We start from the raw sequence: 21,448 nt of genomic DNA on the forward strand, positions 1-21,448 counted from the left end.
GAAAGTAGTGGATACAGCCAACCTCCTAGACAAAGTAGACCATTAACAGTATTGTGTTTGCATTCCAATTCAAACATATTCCAGAGGATAGTTTAATTGTATTGTAATCTTGGATGGTAGCTCGCAGTCTGGAGTGTAGCTTTGTATAGAAGTGAAACATGGATGATAAACAGTTCGACAAAAGGAGATTGGATCATGGTGCTGTAGAATAATGATGAAAAATAGATGGGTAAATCGGATAACTGATGAGAAGGTACTGAATCGATAGAGGAGAAAAGAAATTTGTGTCACTACTTGAGTAAAAGGAAGGATCAGTTGATAGGGCACATCTTGAGAAATGAAGGAATCATCACATTGGTAATAACGGGAAATTTGTGGCGGGGAGTAAGAATTATAGAGGGTGACCAATGCATGAATATAGTTAGCAGCTTTGAGTGGTTGTATGTAGCAATAATTACACAGAGATGTAAAGCCTCAAAAAATAATAATGAGGAAAGCTGCATAAAACCAGTCTTCAGCTGAAGACCACAGTAGTAGTAGCAGCAGCAACAACAACAATAACAAAATTGGGCCCATTTACGATCCTTGTGGGACCCTACGTGTCGTGTCACCCCTGTTGCGAAGTAGTTGATAGCTGAGACACAGTCTGCTAACGAAACCCTCTGACTTCTGTAACGAAGGTAAGACTCCATCCCACTGTGAAGTTGAGATGTCATTAGTGCCACAATACTTTATTTTGCACACAATCAAAGGCCTTGACAAGTTCACAGAACAATAAGATAATTTTTCTTGCTTTTTCTCTTCCAACAATTCATTTACACGAAGTCTTGTGTCGTTTTCTTTGTGGAGAACTGTTCCAGAAGTTCTTGCTTTTTCTCTTCCAACAATTCATTTACATGAAGTCTTGTGTCGTTTTCTTTGTGGAGAACTGTTCCAGAAGGCACAATGAAAAGCATGCAACCAGTTATGCTCAGTTAAATGAATCAGTATGTTGTCATAATCAACTTTCTGAAACACTTTTGAAAAGACAGGAAGGAATGAAAGAGGTCTTTAATTAGGAATGATTTTGCTTAGCTCCAGTGTTATAGATTGGTGTATTTGTCTGTCAGGAAAAATGCCATGAGTAATATTTTGATGACTGAGGTAGCTTAGGCCAGCACAAGATTTTAATATTTTTCATTAAACACCATAATTAATTTATTACTTTTTAGTAATCTTATAAATATTGTAATCTCCAAAGTAGTTGTATTTTTAGAATTAATGTCTTTTGATGGTGCATGCGATGTTGGTATGAATAAGTCTGATGCACCTGTACTTATTAGGATGTACAGTGTTTACTGCACTGTGAGAAAGTAATCAGTGGATTTGATGATCATTGATTTGGAAGTGTTACAATTTTTGCACGAGCTATTTTGTTTAGTTTCATTTTTCTTTGAGTCGTTATTTTTGTTTATTTCTTGTTTAATAATATTTAAGTATTTTTTACTTGATTGTGGGAATGTTTCATTTCAAACACAGTACAAGTTTCTCTTTATTAGTAACAGAATGGAGGATTTTACATTTAAGTGACTGGCAGGGGGCTCATCAAACCACCTTCAGACTATTTCTCTACTGTTCCACTGCCAAACAGCTCATGGGAAAAACAAACGCGTAAATCTTTCTGTGCAAGCTCTGATCTCTCTTATTTTATTACAATAATCATTTCTTACTTTGTAGATAAGTATGAACAAAATATTCTCACATTTGGATGAGGATGTTGCTGATTGAAATTTAATAAAAAGATCTTGCCGTAATGATAAATGCTTTTGTTTTAACGATGATACTCCAATTCGCATATCATATCTCTGACACTCTCTCTCCAGTTAGCGATAATACAAAACAAGTTGCCTTCCTTTGAACTTTTGCAAGGTCCTCTGTCACTCGTATCTGATAAAGATCCAGTACCCCACAGCAGTATATTAGAATACCTTGTATATTAGAATACCTGTCCCATGCACCCTCCCACCACCACCTACTCCAGTCCTGTGACCCGGAAGGTGTACACAATCAAAGGCAGAGCCACGTGTGAAAGCACCCACGTGATTTACCAACTGACATGCCTACACTGTGAAGCCTTCTATGTGGGAATGACCAGCAACAAACTGTCCATTCGCATGAATGGACACAGGCAGACAGTGTTTGTTGGTAATGAGGATCACCCTGTGGCTAAACATGCCTTGGTGCACGGCCAGCACATCTTGGCACAGGGTTACACCGTCCGGGTTATCTGGATAGTTCCCACTAACACCAACCTGTCAGAACTCTGGAGATGGGAACTTGCCCTGCAGCATATCCTCTCTTCTCGCTATCCGCCAGGCCTCAATCTCTGCTAATTTCTAATTTCAATTTGCCGCCGCTCATACCTCACTTGTCTTTCAGCAACATCTTTGCCTCTGTACTTCTGCCTCGACTGACATCTGTGTGCAAACTCTTCGCCTTTACAAATGTCTGCTTGTGACTGTGTATGTGCGGATGGATATGTGTGTGTGTGCGAGTGTATACATGTCCTTTTTTCCCCCTAAGGTAAGTCTTTCCGCTCCCGGGATTGGAATGACTCCTTACCCTCTCCCTTAAAACCCACATCCTTTCGTCTTTCCCTCTCCTTCCCTCTTTCCTGACAAAGCAACCGTTTATTGCGAAAGCTTGAATTTTGTGTGTATGTTTGTGTTTGTTTGTGTGTCTATCGACCTGCCAGCGCTTTTGTTTGGTAAGTCTCATCATCTTTGTTTTTAGAATACCTTTTGGTAGACCTGTTGCATATTCTAAGTGCTCTCCAATAAAACAGTCTTTGATCTCCCACAACATTTTGTATGTGATCATTCCAATTTAAATTGTTCATAATAGTAATCCCTAGGTATCAAACAATGGGAAATCCAGGATGGAATGTAACAATATTATGAAAAGGAAAGTTCCTACTCAGCATATAGCAGAGATGCTGAGTCACAGATAGGCACAACAAAAAGACTGTCACAAACAAAGTTTTCGGCCATTAAGGTCTGAAAGTACACTTTCAGTTCAGTTGCCTGAGACTGCTGCAGTGTGTGTGTGTGTGTGTGTGTGTGTGTGTGTGTGTGTGTGTGTGTGTTGACGAAGGCCTTAATGGGTGAAAACTTTATTTGTGACTGTCTTTTTGTTGCGCCTCTCTGCGACTCAGCGTCTCCACTTTATGGTGAGTAGCATCTTTCCTTTTCATAATATAATCCCTAGGTATGTAATTGAATTGACAGCCTTCAGATTGGTGTTATATATCAAGAAACCAAAATATAACAGATCCCTCTTAGTAGTCATGTGGATGACCTCACTTTTTTTGTTTAGAGTCAACTGGTTTTGATTTTCTGTTGACTTTACTAGATGCTAAATGACAGCATCATCTGCAAACAGCCTTAAGAGGGCTGCTCATATTGTTCTTAAATCAGGAACAATGGGAGGCCTGTAACACTTCCTAGGGAAACACCAGATATCACTTCTGTCTACTCAGTTATTTTCTGTCAGTTACTTTGAACTGTTACCTTTCTGACAGGGAATCCATTCACACAAACGAGATGATACTCTGTAGACATGTGATTTGATTAGAGGCTGCTTGTGAGAAACAAAGACAAAAGGCTTCTAGAAATCTAGATATGCGGAATCTGTTTGAGATACCCAGTGGCTAGTACTCATTACTGTGTGTGAATAAATAACCGGTTGTGTTTGACAAGAACAATATTATTTGAATCTGTGCTGACCATGTGTCAATAGATAATTTTCTTCAAGGTCCTCCATAATGTTCAGAGTTATGTTATAAAATCCTATTCAGATTGCTACATTAGAAAACCAACTGGAGGAACACATGGGATATGCTGGATGTCGCTTGGATCCTCACAACCTTCCCCGCATTGTGAGGCCCATTGGCTACAGCCTCAAGCTGCATGACTGAATCTGGCACTGCCTGTAGCTGTGAGTGTAGGGTCACTAACTCAGCCTGCATCTGATCACAACAATTAATGTCCATATCCTTACCAAGACAGTTGAACTCGGCACTACAGAGTTGTTTAAATACTGGACTATGTGTAGTAAATACACAAACACACAAGAAATTTCAGAATTAGGCTACAAAGCACACAAGTAAATCACAGTAAGTCATTTCTATTTAGAAGTTTGTAAAGTACTACTCAAATGAATGTTGTGCTGTCCTGTGGTGCTGCTGCGTGAGAATCTGGCTTCTGTTCGATTCTAGCCTTATTTATTTTAGGAGAAAACAAATATCCAAATTGCTCTAGGAATATGTTTAAGAATGAGTTAAGTTTTCGATAGACACTGAGAGCTTTGTTAATTTACTCCCAGTATTCCTTCTGTAATTTCTCTTTAAATACTATGATCAAACCATTGCTTATAATTCTTCAATGTAATACATTTCTTCTGTGATCTGTACCTAACTGGCCAGTATACTTTATTGTTAACATTTGATCAACATGGTCAGGTAAAGTATTGACTGTTTGTTACCAGCTAATTTATGGAAAACCACTCTTAAAATGAATTGTCTGTGGCTATTGTACTATATCATTCAATTGTAATAGGAAATTTTAGTGTGAAAAATAATGCCAAATTGGGCATAAACAACAGTAGGTAATGTTGGTGAAAATTGCCAGACAGAAAATCAATTCTAAACTATATACAAACAATGAGTCTCCTTTTAAATTTACGTAGCCTTATTAAAACTGTTTCCAGCTGCTTTAAGAAGTGTAAGATACTTCCTTTTGGTGGCCTGTAAACTGCCAGTTCTACAAGCTTGTTTGGTTCACGATCCACTATTGTGGTACAGCAATGAAAAGCTGTCCATCACAATATTCATTTACCTGAACGGCCCGGGATTTAACTCCATTTTTTGCACGTACATGGTGATCCCAAATTCCACCAACAAAATTTTGCAAGTTGTTCAGGTATATTGTCTTAATATTTTGGTCTAATGCACCTGTGGTGTCCAGCGGTGCCATACAGAGCAAAAATATAGTTTTCTTGTTAATGTACCAGTTGCACTGCCAGAAAAACAAACCCAAGACAGAATGCGGCATTTCTGAATGGAAACTGTAGAGCAAAGAGTGAAGTAGGCATTAATGTTATCGACAGGAAGTGCCATGAGTTAGAGGAACAAGTTTATTTCCAAACAAGACACACTATGCATACCATTGACATTTGCACTGTTGTGTGATATTTAAAGTTCAGTACAAAAACTATGATATAGGGTGTAAGAAATCATATGAAATGCTGCTACTTTTTAATAAACCATAGGAAACAAGAAGTTCCTTCTGTCACAATACTCAGAAAATATTCCAGAACAACCTCTAAACTTTTGTCTGAGAGTTCGGGATCACCCTGCTCAACTGCTCCATTTATTCCTATTGGTTCTACACTATTATGATAGTAACTTATATCCATCAAGATGAATCTGTTCAATTTTAGATATTTCCATGTAATGTTCTGATATGCAAAATTAGTCTGCTGAAATTCTGTCTATCCCTTCATTTTCCTGTAAGGAAATGAGTTCATCATTTTTATTAATGATGCTTTTGATATTTTGATGGAAGGCTTTAAATACATTTTTTAAAAAGTATCCGTGGCTTTGTCCAAGTTGTAATGTTTTGTTTTCCTAATAGCTGTTTCAACTGTCTCATGGAATACTTGTTATGTCTAGAAAACTTCAAGCTAAACATACTACCACATGAGCTGTAAGTTGTTCTATTGTTAATTTATGCTCGATCATTGCAATTATACTATTTGAACCACAATAATACATGTGGTTTCTTCTCTGAGTTGTCTCTCTCAACAGTTCTTGAAATGTCACAAACTTTTATGTAAGTTGTTCAGTGTAAAAATTAGACAGACTTTTAGAACTAGTTGTATAAAAAATCTTTGTTTCATCATATTTGATTATGAGCAATATATTTAGCAATGAGCAATTTTTTTTCTCTCTCTCTTAACAGCTGTGGATGACAGTAAAAGCACACCTACTGAAGACCTGGAAGACACTGTAAACGATTTGGATACCCAGATGGAGTGCCATTATGAAGATGGAAAACTAAAACCCACTGTAACAAACAATATTTTTGCAGATAATATTTATGATGCACCGACACAGTGTGAAGATTTTGAATGTGATATCTTAAATGAGTCGGGAAAAATTGTGACTTCTCTCACTACTTCTGTTCTGAAAACAAGTGTTTCTCCCTTGCTTTCAAATGACACAAATAGATCAACTATTAATGAAAGTGAGAGCAGTACTGTTCTCAAAGATCAGTCTTATGATCGTTCATTACTGGAGGGTGATGAGGATATGTTCCAGATGTCTGTTTCTGGATCAGGTGAAATTAAAGATGCAGGGAAAGGAGAGGCTGAGGGCAGTGAGCTCACCTGCAACCAGCAAGAGCAGAAAAAAAAATCTGATTGCCAGCAATCAGGATCTACTCTGGTACATACAGCTGTACAAGATGATGCACCATGTGCTGAAAAGTCATTCGCACTTGATTTATCTTCAGGAGATGAAACTGACCCAGAAGATATTTTTTGTGCACAGACGCAACAATTTCCAGTGTCAAAAAATAATTTGGGAACAAAAAAAATGGGTGACACAGTAATTAGTAGACAGACAGTTTCACCTGGCACAGACAAATTGAAAGGTTTAGATAAATCAGTTGTAGAAGATAAGAAAGCAGAGAACACTAGTGTTCGTTTAATGCAAGACACCTCAACTAATGAACAGAGAGTGGAAGAAAATTTTGTCCAAAGTAACTTTTCCAAAAGTTTCACAGAAAATGCTGTGTCAACTGTAGTGCTACAAGAAAATAAAAAGAAGCAAGAGTCAGACTTTTCAAATAAGGAAGTTGCATCTGGTGATGAAACTGATCCTGAAGATCTTTTCTGTGCACCAACTCAGAAATATTGTGCTAATAGAGGGAAGCTATCTTCAGATAAGACAGATGAAAATGATCTGGAAGAACTATGTGGTGCTCCAACTCAAAAATTTGTGAGTATTGACAGCAAAAAAGACCATGACAGTCTTCTAAATATCCCCCAAAGTGAAACAGTGTGTCAGCCTCCAAAATTGTGCACTTCGCGTAAACAAGTGGAACTAACTGTATGCAAACAAAGTGAACAGATAAATGAAATGGAAACGGAGCTCTCTGACACTACTCTAGAAGATGTAATTTGTCCAGGAACACAGGAAAGCAGGAGAATGGCTACTGAAATCGAAATTGCTGAGACACCTGAAAGAGATGTGCTTGTCAGAGGTCACGGTGGAAGAAAGTCAGTTGTTGAGGAAGGCACAAGTGCAGAAGATATGTCAAAGAACCAGAAAAATGAAAAGAACAGTATACAGTCAGACGTGAATGATGATGAATTATTTAATGCTCCAACTCAGAAAATAGAGAATTTCTGTGATTTGAGCGAAGCTAATAAGACAGACAAAACTAAAGCTCACAGTGAGAAAGGAGAATGTGAGGAACATCCAAAATTAGTTGCTGAAGATAAAAGCAAAGGACCACCAGAATCAATGAAGGAATCGTTGCAGAGCAGTGTAGTGAAAGTAGCTACTGGACTAGATATCTGTAGTGACATTTACTCACAACCCACCCAGAGATTAGGGGAATGGAATGAAGAACAATGTTTCCAGGGCAATAGAAGTGCAGTGTGTAACAGGTCCAAAATAAGTTTGCAGAAGGAAACAGACCTACAAGAACTGTTTTCTCAACCAACACAGAGGTTTTGTGGATCAAGTACAAAAGATAAAATGACAGATAAACAAAAATGTCCTGTACAGGAAACTGATGTAAGAAGATTGCCAAAGGGAGCAAGTAAGGAAACTTGTGAAAACAAATCTGGAAATGCTAGTCCAAGTGTGCTAGTTTTTGAAAATGTAATAGAGGGTTCTTCAGATGTGAATGATACTGCACATATTAGAGACACCCATGATACTGGTGATATATTTTCTTGCCCCACTCAGAAACTGGATGCAAGTTCGACTGAAAAAAATTATTCTGTTCTGGCTGATCAGCGGCCAGCTGTTTACAATAAATACGAAAAGGATATATTCTCAGCTGACACACAGGATTTTCCACAGAAAACAGAATCTGGGAGGAAACTGAACTCACTGAGTGAGTGTGACAAAAAGGCAGCATATTTACAGCTGTCTACAAAGGGAGGAATGGATGATCAAGATAATTCTTTATCTGGGGAAGATGAGGAGGTTATTAAAATATTTTCGAAAGACTTAGTCCACAAGGAAGTCCCAGATTGTGAGTCAGAAAAACATACAAGAAATACTGCCAAGCAAGGTAATGAATCCAGTACTGCAGGCATTCATTTGAAAAATATTGTAAGTAGCACTACTGAATGTAGAGAAGAAGATGAAGGTTCACTGGAAGTGGAGCTACATCTGCCCCAATCACAAGAAGTTTTAGCTGCGTTAAAGGAATTAGAAAGTAAAGCAACTGTGAAAATCACTTCTCATGATAGTAGTGGTAATATGGGAAACAATTTTTCTAGTCCTGTAATTCTAAGAAAAAGAAAAAGTAAAGCAGCTGGTGAAAGAAAACTTGATACAATTCAGGAGTCACGAGTATCAGAAAATATTATATTACTGTCTGAAACTCCAGTATCTGCTTCCAGTAATTTGGTACGTGACTTGGAAGCAAATTCTAGTGGGAAAAGAAAAGTTAAGAGACAATGGAAAGATGAACATATAAAAGAGAGCCATAACTTAGATGCTATTCAGTCTACTGATATAGCTTCTTTGTCTGCAGAAGTGAGTGCACAAAATATTAATAATTTACCTGATAGCAAAAACTCGGGAAGTAGAAGATCAGTCAGAGAAAAGAAGAAAACATGGAAGCTCACAGAAACAACTGACAATACATCCCCAGGACATAAAAAGATAGTAGAAAGTGCTGCTAATGAAACATCTTACCGAAGAACCTCTCAGAATAAATTCCTTGATTCAGTACCTGAAAACAGTACAGGAAAAGCCCCAGGAAAAAGACATTCTCAGCTTAAAAAAGCTGTCATAACTGCGGAATGTAACACTGTATCTGACTTGGAAATTAAAGGTAGTAGTAAGAAGCGTTCTCTTAAAAATATTGGTACAGAAGATAGCAAGCCATCTGTTCCAAACGACAACCAGCTAGAAAAGAATTCTGAAGAGTCAAATCAAGAACAAACAACAAATTGTGACAAAAATGACAGTTCAGTGTCAGTTGATTTCCAACAATCAGAATCCAGAAGTGCTTCTAAGTTTAAGGAGCCATTGGAAGAAAGCAAACAGGCATCAGGACACACAAGAAGAAGCAGAATTACATCTGTTAGTAATATATCGGAGGAAAATAGGTTTCAAAGAGGAGATCTATTGCAAAATGTTAAAAAATCCCGTGCAACACAATTGGGAAATCCAATTAGTGGTAAACGAAAGAGCTCAGATGAAAATTCTCTAGAAGTTGAAAACATTCGACCTAAAACTAGAAAATCAAAACTTGATAGTAGAGCAGATACATCGGAAGGCAGTGTCAAATCCAGAAACCACAAGCAGGTAACAAGCAAACGTGTTACAGGGAAAATAAATAGTAATGAAGATGATGAATCATGTGTTAGACTATTTGATCATCAAGAAGAATCTCAGAAAAATAGGGTACCATTTCCAGAGATTGGCGAAAAGGGGAGTACTGGCGTGGTTCCAGAGAATGTTGAAGAAAATTCAAGAGCGGAGAGGAGAACTTCCAAAAGGAAACAGGATGAAATAAGCTCACGTAGAAGTCATAATTCGAAACGTACAAGTCTAAGCTCTGTTAGCCCCATTGACAACCATACTATTCCCTTGGATACAGATGAAGTAAAGGAGGCTCAACCACCAAAGAAGAAACGAAAAGTGACTCAGTCTAGCGCAGAGGACAGTGAGTCACTGAATAAAGACACGTTGGAAGAAAATTGTTGTAGAAGTGAAGAACATGCTGTTAAAAGTGTCAAGATGCCTCGAGGTAGAAAGACAGGCACAGAACAATTGAAAAGTGTTCCAGACGTTACAAAAACAGATTCACCAAAATCACGGGAGTACAAAAATGTCCCAGCAACAACCAGGAAGCGAAGAACTGTTAGTGAGAAAACCCATGCTGTTAATGAAAATGAACTTTCAAATCCCAGTGCTGGGCAGGAGAAATTTGTTTCTGAACATGGAAAAACAGCTAAATGTGACAGCCCTGTTAAGAAGACAAAGACGTCACTACCTTTGTCATCGAGTGAACAGGTGAAATCTGCGCAACATAAAGACCCCTCTGATAACTCTGTGGTAAGTTCATTATTTCACTTAGCTCTCTTAATGTTGAAACACTGAAATAAGCATATTTGAATTCTTCGCTAGCATGGGCAAGAAAAGTAAGTTATGGGCAAGAAAAGTAAGTTAATCAACTGGAAAATTTAAATATGCACAAGAAAAATGACCAAAATGAAACTGCCGTGAGGTATAGATAAAGTGATTTCTGTTTACCAAATGACAACATACAGACACAAATGGGAAGAGGGAGAATTTCTAGATTTTGGAAACAGAACTTCTTTTGTTTTGCGAAACAGTGGGATGGGATGGGAGGGAGGAAATGGAGCTAGAAGAGACAGAGTAGGTCAGAGGTAAGGGAACAGCAGGCAGAAAATAGGACCATTGTGAGATAAAGCTTCTTCAGTGACTGCGCCCCACTGAGTAGTCCCTGCCCAGAGATCTGAAACGATATTTTATGCTGGAGGATGCCATCATTAAACAATGTTGTAGCGCTGCATGTCCTCAGAAAATGTAGCAGCTACAGTTTCCCCTTGCTTCATCCATGCTTCAGTATCAACAAAGCAAGGCTGTATTGGCTAAAAAGATCAGATCAGTCAGTCATGCTGAAAATTGAAAAGGCCATTGCCTTTCTTTAGGAAGCATTTGTTACACTGGCCAGCCCACAGATACCCCTCCTATGTAGTTGCACCAGCAGTACAGATGTCTTATTGAGGCATGCAAGCCTCCCCACCACGACATGGTCCTTGGTTCATGGGGTAGGTCACAAATTTGGTATTGATTCACACAGATTCAAATAAGAAATACTGCACTGATCTAGACATGTATGCAGGCTTGAAAAATGATGGCAGGAGACATACTTCTGGTTTTATTTTATGCATGCATGTTACAGTTACTTATTTTACATTATTCCTACTGTGCAACATTTATTGTATCTTTAGTAGGTTTTTAACATTGTTCATTTATTTATATAAGTGGAGCACTTGTTAAACTAACCTCGAGTCAGCATTCCTGTACATGTTGTTTGTCAGAAACAAATGTTGGTAGCTCCTGCTCTTCCAGTTTACTGACCACATAGATTCTTTTATTCAGTGCAAATGCCCTTTCCATTTTAGTAATCATAGTTACAATAACAACATAATGATAATAATCTTAATTTTGTATGCTATATGTGAGCAAATAATTTGTGACACATATCTGTTACCAGCCTTATCTTGAAATTTTTCAGTTCATCTACTTGGAATGTTGCCAGTAATTTTGTAAGTTATTTGTTTTATGCAGAAATGAAAGGAATGTATAAACAGAATGCAAAAAAAGTTTTGCAATATATATCCAAAGGGATACTCGACAGAAGTCGGTCGAGGATATGATGGAGCTTGAAACCGGAATGGGTTCCTCGATCTAAATCCATGAATGTAGATAATGATGATGACTTATTTTATTTATTATTAGCTATATGCAATGTTTTCTGTTGGTTATAATTAGGTCTGCTGGCTTTTGTTTTTTGTTACATTTTGCACCTCCTTGGAAAAATTTTTGAAAAAAGGGTGTAATTGTTGAGAGACTATTTTTGGTGCAAGGTGTCAGTAATGATGCATATTGTTTTCTCGTATATCATCCAATTCAATTTCTGATTTTGAGGCAAAGTTCTAACACTATAATGTTATGGCATATTATGTTGATTCATGAGATGAATACTTTATTTTTGAAAATAATCAGTTTTTACTTCTTCTGGCAGGAGGGCTGAAGGGGAAGGAAGGGGATGAATGGAAAGGAATGGCAAGGTTTAGGAAATAGGGGAAGTTACAGAAAAGTCACACGGGCTCAGGGAAGACCCCCCGGATAGGATGAGAATAAAGGACTGGATGTTAGGGACTGCACCGGACGAGATTTGAAAACCTGAGAGCTTAAAGATCGAAGATAGGTTAATAAGTAAGACAGACATTACTGACAAAACATCGTGCATGAGTTACTGTGAACAGAAGGCTAAATGCATTATAAGTGGTAAACATGTGAGGTGCCTCATGACTAACTTAGGATGAGTGTATGCAGACAAACTGTGTATACTTTCAATACACAATGTCTTGTTGCAGAGATTGCTCTAAAATATGACAGTCATGATCTGTGTAGTGATACATCCCATTCCTTGAATGAAATGTATCACATCCTTAAATGTATATGTCAGAGAAAAGATGTTTGTGAGCACCCCACTGTTGGGGAGGTGTTTTAAATCGTAGGTGCTGATACCAGAGCTTACAATCCAGTGACTGTATAGAAGTGGGTACCTGCTGAGGTGGAGATATGTGTTCCTTGGAGTGTGCAGTATTTAAGAAAGAGCTCCACAAAATCTAAGAACATGAAATGTCAAAGATAATAAATGTATTGAAATTGTTAATTAACAAGTTGAATATCAGATCTGTTATGTACATAGTACAGAGAGACAGTGTACAAGTTGGTAGCTGTCATCATTTGTCAGGTATTGAGTTGTAATTTTGAAGATAATTTAAGAAGGTGAATTGCATCTCACTTCTTATTTATATGATGGAGAGAAGGAGAAAGAGAAGTTAATTTCCAGCAGCTTTATCTGCAGCCTTTAAGGATGCAAAGTCTGAGCCCAGTTAGAGGAAGAAGGCACACAAATTCAGGGCACAGAGTAGCTTGACCCAGATTAATAATACTTTACAGCGACCGAATATTCAGTAAGCACCTTTCATTTTATATAAAAGGGGTGTTCAGGTGGCAACGTATTTAAGTGTTTCGAACATGAGGTGAAGTATAATAAACCCCCACACAACACAAACCAACCTGAAAGACTTCATCTCAGTGCCTATTTCACCACCATATACCATCTGGATTCTTCCCCCCTGCCACCAGTTTCTCAGAACTATGCAGGTGGGAACTGGCATTACAACATGTCCTAACATTAATTTCTTCAGTCTCAACATTTCATTTCAGTAACTATTCCTTTATTTTCTCCCGTGTAGTTTTCTATATCTTCTATTCCTCTCCCCCCTCCCCCCATCATATGTCTACTGCGTATAATGCACTTAGCTTTCCGCTCTTATTAACTCTTGCATGATGTTTTATCAGTAAAGTCTGTTTTGTTTATTGCCCTATCTTCCACCAACATTAAACTCTCGTCCGGTAAGTCATATGTGATTCAGGGCTCTGGGTGACTTTTCTGCAACTCACCCCATTTCCTAAACCTTGGCAGTCCTTTTCCTTCGTCCCTCTTCCTTTCCCTTCAACCCTTCTTCCAGAGGAAGGAGCTCCTGGCTCCAAAAGCTTACATATTTCCTTAAATGTTATATGTGTTTTGTCCTGCCACTGCTTGGTGAGTAGATTTTTTTACCTATCCAATTTACTTCATTTTTGAATGCTCAGTCACTTGCATACATTTTAAAATCATAATTTCAAGGAAAACAATGAGAAGTCACCTAGAGCATCTCATCGTCTGTCAGCACGCCCTACAAAAACAACTCATCAAGTACTGTTTACGGGCCTGAATGATCCTAGGCTCCAGACTACAGTCCAGAATCTAGGTAAGAGAAATATAAGGGGTGGAATGAAGGTGACCTGTTTACTACTTTTAATTTAAAGATAAGTTGTTATTTTTATGTTATTGTGAGCTCTAATGTATCTGTGAACAATCACTTTTCTGTAATGAAGAAAGAAGAAAAATTTGGCTATTTCTGTTTCAGGTGGGAAGATAATGGAGAAACCTGAAGATTGTAATGTACTTGTGACTGATAAAGTACGCCGAACTTACAAATTTTTGTGTGTTATGGGGCAAGGGAAACCAATTGTGTCACCAGACTGGCTGCTCAAATCACAGAAAAGTGGCAGATTTTTAGGTTTGTAACTGATTTGAACTTTTACACATCTTAAACATTGGAGCTCATTGTCACATTTGCCTTCTTCCTCTTTCTCTCTCTTCCGTGCCAAATATTTGCACTTCAGTAACCAGATGATTCTTATTATTCTTGTAGGAGAATGAAGTGTTTACTACACTAAGATCATTTTAACAGTCCTAATGTTAATAGCAAAAGTCAGATTCATGTACTTCTTCTCCATAGACAAATACAAAATGTGTTGCGACTGAAGGCGCATTTAAAATTAGACTGTTGGTATGCAGTGTTCTGTGTCCCCACTGGGGCGAGTAGTGATCTCAGTTGGGGTGGGTACTGGGGAGAGGGAGAGGTAACAGAATAGTGGTGGGAAAGATGCTGTAGTGGTGCTTGTGGAATAACACAGGGGCATGGCAGGTATAAGATGGTGGGCTGTTAGGTGCAGCGTTGGGAGAGTTTTGCTGGTCGGAGTGGGGGAAGTGGGGGGGGGGGGGGGGGGAGTTGAAAAAGAGGGAAATGACTGCAGGTAAGTGGACGATAGATGGTGTGTATGAGCATATTGCTAATGTGATGGTAATCTATATCCATGCATTACTTCTGTGACATAATGGAAAAAGAAGTCATTAGGTGATAAATTGGGTGATTACTTGCAATGAGGCATGAATTTTATGTTGCCTTTTTCCATTAAATGATCAATTGTTTTAAGTTCAACAATGGAAAATTCATTTGTCACAATTGTTTGAGGTGCTGTATGAAAGCTGGCATTGTCATGACGCAACATTTTCAATTGTTTTTCTTGATTTCACTTATGATTTGTGTCAAACAAATTGTTGTGTGCCATTCAGCATTAACTTTTCTTCAAACCTCTTAAGCTGCACTCCCGAAATATGCAGTCTATCCAAACAAATAAGCAATCATTTTCATGAACAATTCAATTTTTGGTTTCAGTTCACCTTTGAACATTCAAACAGTTGATTGTTACTTAGTTTCCAGGTCATATGAATACACCCAAGGGATTCTGCATTCGTTGGCTTAATTTTATGGGAATTTCCGTACACCAGATGGCATGAACTGTTGTTAAAGCTTCAGTTCAATTGTGTGGAATCTGTCAGCAAAAGTTTTTATACACAGCTAAATGTTCATGCAAAATCTTTTGCGGTCATTGATTAATCAAAGTATACTGCTATGTGGCGGTTTTTTCAACTGCAACTGATTGTGGTCAAAGTTAACAGAATTAATCAAAGTTATTTGAAATCATTGCTTCTTTGAAGGTGACTGATGACTAAAATTTGCACAAAACAATTCAGAGGTATTGTCGTTTGCTTAGGTATACGAAAGACATATGCATTGAAAACTTTCACATGAAATTTCAATTTTTTTAAAGTTTTAGTGTTAACGTTTCTACTTTAGTTTTATTAATTCTTCTGCATTTGACGTCTTAGGAAACTCAGTGAAACACCACATATCTGAATTTATCCTTATTTTGTAGTAGTATTATTATTACCTCTCTTTTAATGGTAAAGTATTTTTTATCATAAATTTGCTGGTTTATCTCAACATCTTTATTAGAGAACAGCATACTGTTTCAATGTTACTTATTTTCACTTGCAGAGTAAAACTTCATAATTATAAAATCAAAAAGGACTATCATTCAGTTATGAGATGCTCTTATGTTGATTGGTTTCTGTGAATAAAATTTGCATTCAGTAAATGTAATTGTTGTTAAATCGCAGAGAGATGAGTTAATTTATGTATTATACTATGTACAACACAAATATCAGTGTGAATGGATCACTTCCACTGCCAACCAACTATTAAGTGAGATTAAACATTTTCATTGTGTTAATTACGATTACAAAGCTTTTGATTTCAATGATTTTTTAAGTGCAATGAGGCTCTTAACAATGTGGATTCCATCTTCTCACTGCCGCTGGCCATCAGAGTAAACATTGTGGTACCACCTGCAAAGCTCTACGATGTAACACAGGTGCTCACAGTCTAGATGAAAATAAAGTAAAAATTTTAGTTCAAGAATTAATTATTTGGAATATCCACAACATAATATTAAATATTTAAAAAGAGAAATGTATAACACAGGAAAGGAGACAAAGAAAAGGATGGACACTGAGTTTAGTAATGCATTCGAAAATAGTAACAAAGGAAAACAGCACTGGGTTACAGGGTGGAGGAAAAGCCATTAAGCAAAATCAAACAATGGGAAATCCAGAATGGAATAATAACAATATTATGAAAAGGAGAAACTGCTACTCATGATATAGTGCAGATGTTGAGTCGTTGACAGGCCTAACAAAAGGACTGCTAAACAAGTAAGCTTTCGGACAGAAGACCTTCTTCTGAACTGGACAACATATACATGCACATTTACATGTTTGGCCTTGGCAGCCAGAGGCAGTGGTCGTGTGTGTGTGTGGGAGGGGGGGGGGGGGGGGGGCATGCACATGAGTTGTGTTTGCTGGAATGTGCGTGTGCATGTTGTCTGATTCAAAAGAAAGCCTTATGACCAAAAGCTTACTTGTTTAACTGTCTTTGTGTTGCACCTGTCTGTGACTCAACATCTCCACTATATGGCGAGTAGCAATCTATCCTTTTCATAATGCTGTCATTAAAAAAGGAAATGGATAGGTTGAAGTTAGATATGGTGAGCATTAGTGAAGTTCAGCTGCAGGAGGATGAGGACTTCTGCTAAGGTAAATACAGGGTGATAAATACAAAATCAAATTGGAATAATGCAGCAGTATGTTTAATAATGAATAAAAAAATTTGAATGTGGGTAAGCTACTGGGACAGTACAGTGAATGCATTATTGTAGCCAAGGCAAACACAAAGCCAACACCCATCACAGTAGTACAAGTTTAGATACCAAATCGCTCTACAGATGAGGAAGAGGTTGAAGAAATGTACAGTGAGATGAAAGAAATTATTCAGGTGGTTAAAGGAGATAAAAATTTAATTGTAATAGGGGACTGGAATTCGATAATAGGAAAAGGAAGAGAAGTAAAAATTTTATGTGAATATGAACTGGAGAAAAGAAGGAGAGAGGGAGCTGGTTGTACACACGGAAGAGACTTGGAGACACCAAAAAGTTTCAGATTTATTGTGTAATCATAAGACAGAGATTTCATAACCCAATTTTAAGTTGTAAGACATTTTCAGTGATAGATGTGGACATTGACCACAGTTTACTGTTTATGAACTATAGATCAAAACTGAAGAAATTGCAAAAGGTAGGAAATAAATGAGATGGAAACTGCATAGGTGGAAAGAACCAGCGGTTGTTGAGAGTTTCAGAGGGAGCGTTAGGCAAAGATTGACTAGAACAGGGGGAAAGGAATGCAGCAGTAGATGAATGGGTGGCTTTGAGAGATGAAATTGGGTAGGCAATACAGGATCAAATAAGTAAAAAGACAAAACCTAATAGAAATACTTGGTTAAAACAGCAGATATTGAATTTAACTGATGAAAGGAGAACATATAAAACTGCAGCATATGAAGCAAACGAAAGGGAATACAAATGTCTAAAAAATGAAATTGGTAGGAAATGCAAAATGGCTAAGCAGGAATTGCTAGGGACAGATGTAAGGATTTGGAAGCATTTTTCACTAAGGGAAAGATGGATACTGCTTACAGGAAAATTAAAGAGGCGTTTGGAGAAAAGAGAAGTAGATGTACGAATATCCAGAGTTTAGATGGAAAACTAGTCCTAAGCAAAGAAGGGAAAACTGAGAGGTGGAAGGAGTATACAGAGGTGCTATACAAGGGAGGTGAATGTGAAGGCAATATTGCAGGTACGTAAGAGAATGTAGAGGAAGATGAGGTGGGGGATCGATACTGCAAGAAGAATTTGACAGAGCACTGAAAGACCTAAGTCGAAACAAGGCTCCTGGAGTAGACGACATTCCATCAGAACCTACTGACAGCCTTGGGAGAGACAGCAATAACAAAGGTATTCCATTTGGTATTTGAGATGTAAGAGACAGGCGAAATACCCTCAGACATCAAGAAGAATGTAGTAAGTCCACTTCAAAAGAAAACAGGTGCTGATGCTGTGAATATTACCAAAATATTAATTTAATAAGCCATGTTTGCAAAATACTAACATGAATTCTACATAGAAGAATGGAAAAACTGGTAGAAACTTACCTCAGGGAAGACAAGCTTGGAGTCCAGAGGAATGTAGGAACACGTGAGTCAATACCGACCCTACAACTTACCTTAGAAGATAGGTTAAGGCAAGGCAAACCTACTTTTATATAGCATTTGCAGACTTAGATAAAGCTTTTGACAGTGTTGACTGGAACACAGTCTTTGAAATTTTGAAGATAGCAGGGATAAAATACAGGGTATGAACGGCTATTTACAACTTGTACCGTAACTAGAGTTGCTTGGGCATGAAAGGGAGCAGTGGTTGAGAAGGGAGTGAGGCAGGATGGTGGCCTATCACCAATGTTTTCAATCTGTACATTGAGCAAGCAGTAAAGGAAACAAAAGAAAAAATTGAAGCAGGAGTTGAAGTTCAGGGAGAAGAAATAAAAATTTTGAGGTTTGCCGATGACATTGTAATTCCATCAGAGACAGCAAAGGACGTGGAAGGCAGTTGAATGGAATGGACAGTGTCTTGAAAGGATGATGCATGATGAACATCAACAAAAGCAAAACAAGGATAAATTAAATCAGATGATGCTGTGGGGATTACATTAAGAAGCAAGGCACTTAAAGTAGTAGATGGATTTTTTTCTTTGGGCAGTATCATAACTAATGATGGCCAAAGAAGAGTGGATATAAAATGTAGACTGACAAATGGCAAGGAAAACGTTTCTGGAGAATAGAAATTTGTTAACATCGAATGTAGATTTAAGTGTTGAGAAGTCTTTTTCTGAAAGTATTTGCATGGAGTGTAGCCATGTATGGAAGTGAAACATGGATGATAAACATTTTAGACAAGTAGAGAATAGAAGCTTTTGAAATGTGGTGGTACAGAAGAATGCTGAAGATTAGGTGGGAGGATCACATATCTTACAAGGAGGCGTTGAATAGAATTGGTGAGAAAGGAAATTCGTGGTACAACCTGATCAGAAGAAGGGATTGCTTGATATGCAGTAGTTATTCAGAATGAAGATGCTTGCACAGGATAAAATAGCATGGAGTGCTGCATCAAACCAGTCTTTGGACTGAAGACTACAACAACAGTAATATTACGGTTCTCAAAATGATAAAAAAATGGAACAGGAAAATGATACATGAATAATTGGTTGCTTAACTGAATTGGGTGTAACAATAACTGTTGGAAATATTTAATAATCGTGGTTGTTCGCTGCAGAAGTCCTGAGGTGAAAACATATTCTTTTGTGATTATGATAATTTTGCTGTGACAATTCAGTTTTTTAACATTCTTCATTATTTGATAATAACTCTTTGTAATACACAAACTGAACTGATCCTGTACTACCACTGAACTGAGGCTGACTCACACACTGACTGAACAACCTTGCTGTTGCAATTGTGATCACTCTTTGTAACTTTTTGACAGTCAACATATCATTTACGTCTTTGTTAAGACTTGCAGGATAAGTACAGTTCCTCACTTAGGCACAACTCGCACCCATGTTACTACTGTCTCCTACCACTGTGGCTGGAGAATCACATAATTCATGTAATTTTCAAAAATTACGTTAATTTTGAAAAAGAAATTAAAATTTCTGGAAGAATGATCATACTAATCACACTGCTAGAAAAAAAATTAGTACACATGGAAAGATGATGTCGATTTTTATTCGATAACGGCATACACCATCTGGGGGATAGTAGGTGTACTGGAAATGGATTCAGTGTTATTCACCAAGAGATGGTGTATTGGCATAGCTACAAGAGCACTCTCTGTCTCTACTTTTTCACAAGGAATGCTCACAGCCAGAAGGCTCAGTGTAGTGCAGATATGTGAAGAAAGCAGGCACCATGCCACGGAGATGCACTCTTGCTTCCAACAGTTTGTTGAGTGAGATTAAAAGGGGTCAAATTGTGGCCTTCTGAGTGGTGGGGTTCTAGGCGCTACAATCTGGAACCGCTCGACCGCTATGGTCGCAGGTTCGAACCCTGCCTCGGGCATGGGTGTGTGTGATGTCCTTAGGTTGGTTATATTTAACTAGTTCTAAGTTACTGATGACCTCAGTAGTTAAGTCCCTTAGTGCTCAGAGCCATTTGAACCATTTTTTGAGTGGTGGGGTGATGCTTTCAGAGAACTATTGTGTGTTGGATGTGTTGTATCAGTTGGTAACAATGCTGGTATCAGTGGTCATGTGTTGTTCCAACAGAATAATGCCCACCCACATACTGCCAGTGACACTCAGTGTGTTCTGCAAGACGTGCAGCAGCTTCCCTGGCCAGCATGATCTCCAGGTTTGTCTTCAATTGAGCACATGTCGGATATGACAGGACAAGAAGCAACTTGTGTTACTCATCAGCCACCAAGTCGTACAGAACTATATTAACAAGTTGAGCAGGTGTGGCATAACATATTCCAGGGTGGTATTTGCCATTTGTGTGATCGATTGGATGCCAGTCAGTGCTGGCATTGCTGCTCATGGAGGCTACACTGCATACAAATATGGGTTTTTCAGCATGGGCTGATACCTGGTACCCAGAACGGCTTGTGCTACTGATCTGTAAAGGCAGTCACTCATGTGCTCCATATACTGTTGCAATAATAAATCCTGAGTGAATTGGAAACCTCTAAAAGTGTGTACTAATTTTTTTCTGGCAATGTAGTATTTAAATTCCTGTGGGTGACTGCTAAAGCCCAAAGTAAGAAATAAAGAATCCTAAATTAAAATAAGCAAAGGTAAATGTGGAATGATGTGAAATTGTCAAAAAATGAAAATATTGTTGTAAAATCATCATTGTAAGTACACAGTGGAAAGCCAAGGATGGAATAACATCAATATTATGAAAAGGATAGATTGCTACTCACCATGTGCGAGAGGCATTGAGTCACAGTCAGTAATAACAAAGAGACTGCTACACCTTTACATCTACATTATTACTCTGCAATTCACAGTTAAGTGCCTGACAGAGCTTTGAGTCAGAAGGCCTTCTTCCAAAATAGAACGAAATAGAGTGCCTGTGCGCCCCACCCCCCTCCCCCAACACCAGCTACACACACGCTGTGGCCAGAGACAGAAGTCATGCGTGTATGAATGTGTGTTTTACTACACTTACGAACCAGCCACTTGCTGTTCCATAAGTGGATTTTTCT

At 38.0% G+C, this 21,448-nt stretch overlaps 1 protein-coding gene across 3 annotated transcripts in view; it reads left to right on the top strand.

The window, feature by feature from the left end:
- LOC126176019 (uncharacterized) overlaps positions 1-21,448 on the top strand; it is an 88,457-nt gene that overhangs the window by 54,003 nt on the left and 13,006 nt on the right. For all 3 annotated transcript variants that reach the window (XM_049923145.1, XM_049923152.1, XM_049923160.1), the window contains 3 exons: positions 6,000-10,348; positions 13,749-13,872; positions 14,032-14,184. In XM_049923145.1, coding sequence (XP_049779102.1) covers positions 6,000-10,348; positions 13,749-13,872; positions 14,032-14,184 — 4,626 coding nt within the window. The remainder of the gene's footprint in view (positions 1-5,999; positions 10,349-13,748; positions 13,873-14,031; positions 14,185-21,448) is intronic.

This window comes from Schistocerca cancellata, chromosome 1 (assembly GCF_023864275.1).
Source record: "Schistocerca cancellata isolate TAMUIC-IGC-003103 chromosome 1, iqSchCanc2.1, whole genome shotgun sequence".
Classification (NCBI taxonomy): Eukaryota; Metazoa; Arthropoda; class Insecta; order Orthoptera; family Acrididae; genus Schistocerca; species Schistocerca cancellata.